General features: G+C 37.2%; 1 protein-coding gene across 1 annotated transcript; it reads right to left on the reverse strand.

Moving 5' to 3' along the window:
* Nucleotides 1-3,693: 3,693 nt before the first annotated feature.
* LOC124087171 (olfactory receptor 8S1-like) lies at nucleotides 3,694-4,629 on the reverse strand. The gene has a single exon (XM_046435898.1). It carries the CDS (start codon nucleotides 4,627-4,629, stop codon nucleotides 3,694-3,696), a length of 936 nt encoding a protein of 311 aa, XP_046291854.1.
* Between the last annotated feature and the right edge of the window lie 5,782 nt (nucleotides 4,630-10,411).

A 10,411-nucleotide genomic window follows, 5' to 3' on the forward strand; every position in this document is an offset into this window, starting at 1 on the left:
TGAAATATCTTTGTAAAGAATTATAACACACTGCAGGGTCACCAAAGGCTAAAGGGCACTCTTTTACTTTTTTGATAAGGATATAAAGTGTTACAGCACACTTGGAAAATGATTTGGCAAGAGAAAATTTAAAATATGCATAGAACTCATCACCATATTTCTGGGAATCAACCCCAGAGAATAATGACACTAAAACTGCAAGTTATATTCTCAAAAATGTTTATTGCAGCATTGCTTGTAACAATTTGAAAATGTGAGAAAATAAGTCCAAATTTAGGTAAATGGTTTGAGAAACTATGGCACATTTGTAAGATGGGATTTTATAATGACAATATAAACTTAGGCCTATGCCATTTGACTCAGGGTAAGTTTTACATAATATTAATGAATGAGAAAAGCAAGGACAAATGAGTCTTATCTTGATTTTTAAAATAGAGAAGGAAAATCTCATATATGTGTACATATTTACATGCACACATATGTACAGATGATTGAACATGCATATATTTCAGAGCAAGCTAAGAAATACATCTACTCTGTGGTTAATGTGGGTTACATTGAGTGAGCGTAAGTAGGAGAAGAGGTGGAAAAGGCAGCAAGTCAAGGAAAAAAAATGCCAAGAAATAGATTGAATAATATAATTCCATTCAAGTATTTGGGTAAAATGATGTCTATATAAATGAATGTAGATATTTAAAAAGTTATTTGAAAAATACTAAAATACATGGAAATTAAATTTGCTCTCCTAGTTGAGAAAAATAAAATCTATTCCCAGAAATTCTTCCTAGGCTATTGGATATAAAAATTAATCTATTTCTATTATTTCTTTCAGATTTAGTTATTTTCTTCTCTAATTCCAATTTACCCTTCAGTTTATGTTACTTTTGAATCCTGAACCTTAACTGAGCAACGCGGAGGAACATGCAGTGTGAGAGGAGTGACCAGCTCTCTTGCACTAGAGAGCCACAGCATGCTGAGGCAAAGGAGGCATGGCGGTTTTAGAGACGCTTGGAAGTCCATGGTTCTCCAGGTCCTCCAAATTCTCTAAGATGCCATTATTGCATTTGTTGAAATGATAACATTCTCTCATCAACATCCAGTGCTCCCATAAATGACTTGGGGTGACAGTAAATTCAACTAGTGTTGTAACTGAGCAGATAACTGAATCTAACTCAGAGTTAGTTTTGTAAAACTTCTGTGTTAGTCAGTTTTTCTTCACTGTGACAAAAATACCTGACAAGAGCAACTTAGGGGAGGAAAAGTTTACTTTGGCTCATGGTTTCAAACGTTCAGTCCCTGGCCAACAGATTCCATTGTCTGGGCCTGAGGTGAGGTAGAACATCATAGTGGAAAAGGCCAGGTGGAAAAAAGACACTCAGCTCATAGTAAGCTTGAGCGAAAGAGGGGTCGGGGAAGGGACCAAGGGCAGATATAGTCCCCAAGGGGATGCACCCAGTGACTTATTTCCTTCAGCCACACCCTACCTGCCTACAATAACCATCCAAACTACTAATCCATCAGATGAATTAATACACTGATGAGGTTACAACCTAATGAGCTAATCATTTTACCTCTCAACCTTGCTGCATTGAGGACCAAGCTTTCAACACACAAGCTCTTGCAGGGGGCATTCCAGGTCAAAACCATAACAGCCTCTGCTTTACATCTCTGTAGAAAGACAGGTATTCTTTCAGCACCTTAAGGTCAAAAACCAAGAAATGAAGTCATTGTCTTAAAAATTGAACCCCCTATAGTCTTGGCCTTCCTCATTCTCTTAAACTTGCTTAATTTTAGTAACTTCCCATTATTCACAGGATTAGCACAATATTTATGGTATCAGGCAATCATGGGTCTGAGTAGAAGAGTGGCAATGATATACCACCAGCAGTAAAAGTGGATGACTCACTTCTTTTTGTACATCTCAGTACAATAATTAATTCCACATGTCCTCATTTCCCTGAGAGTTATTGCCTACAAACAAAACTTAGTTTCAATTCCAAAACCAATTGTAAGAAGAGAAATTGACTGTGGACAGCTTGATTAGAGGGAGAAGAGAAATTGTGGGGAGGGGGACAGGATAGTTTTACAAAATAGAAGAGGAAGAGTAGAACACATCACTGTCTAATTCTAAATACTTCGTTCTGTTGCCTGCCACTCACCTTTAAGACCTGTTTCAAGATCAGTTACCATTCTTTGGTTGAAAGCACCTGAATCTGATAGTACATAACTACGGAAATGATGTTGGAGCCTTGTAAACTAATGGAGGGGGCATTTCAGTAACTGAGAGAATAACTTAGTTCAGACTACCTAACTTAAATTCCAGCTCCACCATTTCCTTGCTGTGATTCCCTGGACAGGCATACACACATCTTGCGTCTCATTTTCTCATCAGTAAAGGAAAACTAAAAACATAACTATATACTTGTTGAGATGGTTAAGTGTTATAATAAAAGTAAGATGTTGTATTCACTTTCTGATGCTGCCACAACAAATTATTACAAATTTAGTAACTTAAAATGCCACAAATGTGTTATCTCACAGTGCTTTAGGTTCGAGGTCTCGATGGGCTTACCCATTTTCTCTGTCTGAGTTACATGAGGCCAAATCAAGTTGTCAGCAGGCCTTATCTGGAGGATCTGGGGAGAAAACACTTCTAGGCTCATTCAGGGTGTTGGCAGAATTCAGTGCCACAAATTCCATGAATCGAGATTTCTGTTTCCTTGCTGACTGATGGCTGGTCTTATTGGAGTTACTAGAAACTGCCCACGATCCCTGGCTCACAGACTCCTCTGTCATGAAAGCCAGCAACAGTGGATTGAATCCTTCTCCTGTTTACATTAACTCGGAACTTATCGTTTCTACCTACAGTTGGAAAAAGTTCACAAATTTTTAGTATCCATATGAATAGATAAAATTCCTCCATATAATCTAGGATGCCCTTCCTATTTTATAATTGTGATTACATTTTTCTCAGTTCCTTTTACCATGTAAAATAGCATATTTCTAGGTCCTGGGGATTAGGAAGCTGACATCATTCTACCACAGGATTTTACTACATTTCTTGGCACCAGTTAAGAATTTGCCATTGTTTCTATTTTTATTACAAATATGACCCCAGGAAGAACAATTGCCCAGGAAACAGTATTCATAGTTTGTTTAGGACCCTCAGGTAGATTGATTTTATTCCAATGCTTACTTGCTTTTTGATGGTTTGTACTCAATAGTCAGAGTTCCTACAGAAAGATTCTGAATAGCCTTGCTTGAATCTTTGTTTCACTTTTTGCAATATTCTGTCAGGAAATAGGGGTAGAATGGTTAACCTACCCTGGGTTATAGGATCACCCCCCTTGATCACCATATGAATCTGAGATCATCAAGCTTTCTTAAGGTTTTTGTGGTTGTAATTATCAGAAGCGTGACAGAATAAAGAGCCACAAATAGCAATGGATGTTTACATAGAATGAAAAATAAATCAACATTTTAATAAAACAATCCCCTGAAAAAGAGAGCTAATTCATTTCTCCTTCTCTGAATAAGACTGATAATCCTGAGAGTTCTCTTGTCCTCCAAGCAACCATTTCCAAAAAAGAAAAAGGCATTGAGTTCCTGGTGGCATTTCTCATGGACAATGAAGAAATTCTCTTTAAAGTAGCATCAGAGTTCAGGGTCTGTTTCATCATGATTTTGTGTCTGCTACAGGAGAGGATTAAAATATTTTCTGAATATTCTTGCCATAGCTGCCTTCACCTCCTTGTTCTTCAGACTGTAGATGAGGGGATTCAGCATAGGAGTGATCACACTGTACTGCAAGGAGAAGATCATTTCCAGGGAGGAACCTGAGGTTGGTAAGAGATAGCTGATGAAACCTGAGCTATAGAACAAGATCACAGTAGTGAGGTGGGAGGAGCAGGTGGAGAAGGCCTTGCTTCTGCCGGTAGTGGAGCTGACCCTCAAGATGGTGGAAACAATGCGGACATAGGAAGAAACGATCATGACAAGGGTTCCAAAGAAATGAAAGACAGAGGAGCAGAGCAGGAGGGTGAAGTTAGCAGAGGTGTCAGAGCAAGACAGAGGGAAGAGAGAAGACAGCTCACAACTGAAGTGGGCAATAGTTTGCTCCTCACAAAAATCTAAGTTAACAGCCAGCAGGATATTGATGAGAGCATCAACAAAGGCCAGGCCCCAGGAGACCCACACAAGCCCAACACAGAGCTGGTTACTCATTACCTGGCCATAGAGCAGAGGGGAGCTGATAGCAACATAGCGGTCATAGGCCATCGCAGCCAGCAGACAGGCCTCAGTGCCACCAGTGGCAAACACAAAGAAGGCCTGAGCAAAGCAGCTCTCTACAAAGATGGTTTTGCTTTCAGAGAGCATGTTCTCCAATATCTTAGGTGCTGTGACAGATGAGTGGCAGAGGTCTAAGAAGGACAGTTGTCTCAAGAAGAAATACATGGGTGTGTGGAGGTTAGAATCAGCTGTGATCACCAGCAGCATCAAGAAATTTCCCATGAGAGTGAGGAGGTAAATCAGAAGCAACAACACGAAGAGTATAGCCTGAATGTAGGGGTCAGACGACAGCCCGAGAAGAATAAACTCACTGAGAGCACTGGAGTTTTTCATTGCCATATAGAGAAGTGTTATCTCTGGAATACAAAAAAAAAAAAAAAAAATCAAAAATCAAAAAGCTTTTAATACCCCCATACCCCTTAGTTACTACAGAACCCAGTTCTTATCTTCCATAATTATCTTCTCAACACTACCCCCAAAATACATTCAGATATTTAAAAGCTAACTTTCTGCTCATTATCATGCCACTGATATTCTAAATCAACCATGTTATTATTTATTATAATCTTTTTTTAGCTAGAGTATTTTTTATGGGGCTGAGAGTGATTCACTTCAGGAGAATTTCCGATGGGAGAAAGGAACTTTTCAGGAATGAATTGCCTAAGTAATGGAAAGAGGATTAAATCTAGATAAAAATGATGTAGGTAGGAACAGGGGCACTATTCCACATAGAAGGGAAAGTCAAGAGTATAAGAAGTGAAGGGAGTTCCTACTTCATTCCTTCATTTTTTTTTCAATAAGTTTAAATGAGGTCATCAGAGGTCTACATGTATGTGGGTGAGCGTGCCTGCGTGACTACAAGAAATTACAAAGGTATTGATGGTTATAAAATTAGTGTTCCAGGGCTGGGATTATGGCTCAGTGGTAGAGCGCTTGCCTAGCAAGTGTGAGGCACTGGGTTCAATTCTCAGCACCTCATATAAATTAGAGAATAAAATAAAGGTCCATCAACATCTAAAAAAATTGGGGTTTTGACCCAATTTTTTGACCAATCATGGGAATAGGAGCCAAGGTGAAGAATTTGAAACCACTGGAGTATAGGAAAACAATAAGGAATTTAGACAATGTGGAATTTAGATTAGGGATTTTTCTTGTTTTAAATTTTAACCATTTTATTTACTGACGTCATATTATCATTTAATTTTAAAATATATGTATACAATAATAATGAATTTTTTTAATAATGGTAGCCTAAATCATAATGCCCAGGGATATTTAGGTGGGCATTTGTGAGCATTTCTATGCTTACCATGAAATTATGAGAAGCTGATTCCCGTTTTAGAACAATATTCTGGTTAGAAATGCCATGCCCTTCCTAAAACTCACAAATGCAATACTATATGAAGTCACGACTCCTGTGTAAGCCATCATGCTAGATTTTAAGGCTCCATATCGTTACCTAAACTATTTTTCTGACATTTTTTACTTGTATGTATTTTCCATATTACAATGTAGTATGTACAACTAGTACTCTAGGGTTCACCTGCGTGTCAAGATAACTGTTCAATACTCTTGCCTTCTTTCTGTTCTAATTCAATGCTACTTCATCTAGTTCATCTGTGAAGAAAGAAAGCCCTTCTATTGTTGGATGACTGAGCAGTTGAGCCTCCCAGTCCTGGTGAAGAACAAAACCCAGTTACCTGAAATCTCAGTCGGTAATTCACTGGCTTTTGGCACTGCTTTCAGATCCATAAGTGATAAAACTGTTCAGCTTGCAGAGCCAACATTGAGATGAATACTTTAAGGGAGAAGCAGAAAATCATGTTAAGATTTAACATCATGATAGATTCAACATTAACAGTACAAAATGATGATTTGTAGACAATACCTGGGCAATTGTTTCATTTGGGGGGAACTGGATTTAGAGGAAATGATTCCTGTTTCACTCTTTAGACATGGAGGCACATCCTGAGATTTATCTCCAGTGGAAAGCAACAGTGAAGAGAACTCAGGCAAAGGTTCACAGCAGCCATGAGTGAGGCGAGTGTTGTGTGATTTCAGAACCAGAATATATCAAAAAACCTTCTTTTGGCTACCTCCAAATATAGATCAACTGACTGAATCCAGAGATTCTATGAACTGCAGAGAGAATCCCAACTTTGAATCAAAGCAAAACCATGCGTACAAACAGCATTATGATAAAAGGCAATGTTAGTAACTTGCTTGATTCTGCAGGTCCCTTCCGTAAGGTTATTTAGAGATTCTCAGAAAATTTTTAAAAATTTTTAAAAAATAAAATGAAAATTTCTATTTTGACTGTGTCTGATGGCTGCCATGTCACCATTATTGGCTTATGCAATCATAATTCAAATTTTAAAATAAAGAATTCTGGAAACCTAATACAAAAGGATTGTTTTTAAATATTAACACCATTATGTAATAAAATGAATGATTCTTACCCAAAGGAAAAGCTCCCTGTGGACTGTCCATTTCAGAATCAAAAAAGGACAATGTGTATAGTAACTAGCCCATAGGAGTTGATCCAAATGTGATAGTAGAACATATAAATGAATGACAGCAGGGTGGGGCTGATTTTGAAGACAATTCAGTCTATGTGACAAAGATATGAGCTTCTAAACAATCAGTATAAAGTTCCTAAAAGCAGGAAAAACACTTAAGAAGGAAAGTATCAAAGTGAGAGGTTTCCAAGATAAATTACACCCATTTTCTAAGTGTGTTCTGATTTTGTTCTAAATCCTGCTTCCTTGACCAATGAGATACCCCATATGCTCTGGTATAGATTAAGGGAGATGTTTTGCTTGGTTTTATTTTACAATGCTTTATTTAAAAAAAACTCTGAAAGTAGACGTTATTACAAATATGAGAATGCATCAGATTTATGTACAAATTAGTCATTCCCATTGTGCAATTAATTGACAAAGATGTGGACAAGACTTTTCCACATGAGTCAGGACAAGCTGTATATACCACACAGGAACCGAAATCATTATAGAGTTCTCAGTTCCAGCTTGTCAATTAGAACACCAAATAACAAAGCCTGTGACCTCACATCCAGGACATCCTAGAGCAGCCCTATTTGCCCTATGATTGTGAGTGATATAGTGAGGCTGCCTGTGACATGGTGTGAAAATAATTATGCTATAAGAATTCTTTAGAGCTGAAACACCATTTTAGGGGACAAAGAAGCATTATCTCTGTTTCAAAAGGCTTCAAATCCCATCTGTTAGAAAGCAGACTCTTTATTAGACATCATTGAATTATTGTTAATTGTTTTAGGTTGGCATTGGGATTGTGGTAATGTAGGAGGAATCCATTTGTAGGAGATGAATGTTTAGGTATTCAGGGATGAATATTTAAGTATCATGGTGACATTACTTACTTTCAAATGATTCAGCCAGACAAAACATGTAGATATACAGACACAGAGTTACATAGATAAATAAAGTACACCCAGTAAGTAAAATATTAACAATTCATGTATCTAAGTGAAAGTTTTATCATACTAGGCTTTGAGCTTTCCTATATGTTTAAAATTTTCAAAATTAAATATGCTTTTAAAGTTCTTGAATAACACCTCCCCTCACATGCAAATTTAATGACTAAGTTTTAATAACAGCCTTATTCACCAGGGAAATTCAAATTAAAGCTAAATGGTATTCCTTAAAACACATAATTTATAGAAAACAGCTACAGTGGTTATTATAAGTCATCAAGTTTGAGATGTGAATTTAATGATGAAGTGCTATGCTGATTAAAATATACTCCATTTACCCTAATCAATGCTTTCTCCAAATGCACAAATTATGTATTTAAATATATAATTTAAAAAACTGTTTAATTGCTTTTCTTTTTTGGAGGGGTGGGGGAGTGGATACCAGGGATTGAATGCAGGGCACTTAACCCCTGAGCCACATCCCCAGCCCATTTTTATATTTTATTTTGAGACAGAGTCTCACTAAATTGGTTAGGGTCTCACTAAGTTGCTGAGGCTGACTTTGACCTTGTGATCCTCTTTTTTCAAAACAAGACAAATCTTGAGAGTTCAGGATATAGAGGTGATTTACCCCATAAAGATTAAAAAACAGCACTTGATGTTCTTACCCACTTAGGTGATAATATCAGATTCCTCAACCTTTCCAGACCCTGTTGAAATGCAAGATCTGTGCCAAAGGACAAGGGGAAGCAGCAGAGGTGGAGCAGAGCTCCTTGGAAACACACATATGTGGAACCCTGTCACATATCCACTAGTTTCCAGTTATGCAAGTTTTGAAAAATATTTCACCTTTTAATTTCAAGTTTTCTATCTTCATTGTGGAGAAAACAAAACCCATTTTACAGGGTTGTGATAATTTGGTTGTATGGTTCATACAAAATGCAAGCTTTAGAAAATTCAGCTTTCCATTGGTTTTAAGTTATCAATAGGTCAGAAAAGAAAAGGTACATCTGAGCAGCCCATTTAAACATCTTAGAGAACCAATATAAACTAATCACCCTGGAGGACGTAGCATTACCAGAAAGTTCTGGAATAGAAAAAAAGATGTGAGATGAGAAGGATAAGAAGTAAAATAAATGTTTTAGAAAGCCATGAAGAGAGGAAAGGGAGAAAGTAAGTCAAGGGACTGGTAAGAAAGAGGCAAAAGCATCAGAGAATTTAGGGAGTGATTATTACGCTCTTGGCTTGTATCCTAGAGCTCTCGGTCAAGAAGTTGACACATCTTAACTCAGGTGATTCCCATGAAGAGAGGATGTACCACAACTGCTCCACTCTGAGATATATAGTCTTCAATCTAGGAAATTGGATGAAAACAAGTAAGTTTGTTTACCCAGGCTCCAAAAGCCCCTGTAGACAAATCTTCAGAACATTTTTCTAATGTCTGCTTGTGAATCATTTTAAAGCATGCACACTTTTTAGCAGTTTCTTTCATCTTTGCTAATCCTGATCACGCAATCATTTGTCCACTTAACTTTCTCAATGGCTACTAGCTTGCTGTTAGCATTATCTCAGGAAAGGATCCTTCAGTAAATCAAATCCGAGGAAGGCAGCTGGGAATAGAGCCAGTGAGCTTGTAGATTGAGTCAGAGAGACTAAGAAGTAGCTGACTCAATGCCAGGAAGTCCCTGGAGACATACAAGAAGCTTGACTTTGGCATCATTAACCAGAGAACCTTTTTAGAGCGACAAGGGACTTTATTACGCATCATCTTTGGAAATTCTGGGTTGAAGCAATCGTCTTGAACTGTTGAATGAGAAATCTTGCTATGCTTATGAGAATTCCACTGGAACAGGAGAGATAAGAAAATGTGGTCCCTATGTTCAAAGCCAAGATGTTCCCAGTGGCCAAATACGAGGGCTATGAACCCTCTGGGATTTACTGTGGAAGCTGAGAAGTGACTGAGTTTACCTCCTGATCATCTTCCAAAGTGAGTATGAAATAGGTTTGTAAATAAAACTGGGTTGAGTATTAAGATAGCCAAATGAGTAACACACACACACAAAAAAAAAAACCTAGCTTTTATTAGTATTTTATTATATAAGAAATTTTAAAGCCATCTCCTTCTACATCATTAGACACCACATACATTTATTACTATGTAATGATCAAGATACACTTTCTATGTGTATGTGGGATCCATATATGTGCTTCAACTTGTTTTGTCATTTAATTGTTATTTTGAAGATCTTTTCATGCTTACACACAACATCTAGCTTATTCATTTTTATGGCGCATGATATTTATAATATAAGTTTTTATTATTCAAGCTGATTACAAATCAAATCTATTGTAGTCAGTAATACATGACCATTTTTACACCTATATCTTAGACATGTAAACTAGTTGTTTTGTAGACTAGAACCCTATACTTCAATTGCTGCAGCAACAGCAAAGAAATCTGATTTGATAGTTTACATACTCCAACTCTCATTTATATTAATTTACTAACTGTGCATTTGACTCATTTCAATGTAAGGTGTCTATGTAGCTTCACGAGACTTATCATCAAAGTTAATTCCACTGCATTAAAATGTAAAGGGAAGTGTGAAACAAACAAGCTCATAACCCTGCATATAGGTCATTCAGGTCTCAAAGGAGACCTCTTCA

This window comes from Marmota monax, unplaced genomic scaffold (genome assembly GCF_021218885.2).
Source record: "Marmota monax isolate L192 unplaced genomic scaffold, Marmota_monax_Labrador192_F-V1.1 WCK01_AAM20220418_F8-fsc00012, whole genome shotgun sequence".
NCBI classification, from domain to species: Eukaryota; Metazoa; Chordata; class Mammalia; order Rodentia; family Sciuridae; genus Marmota; species Marmota monax.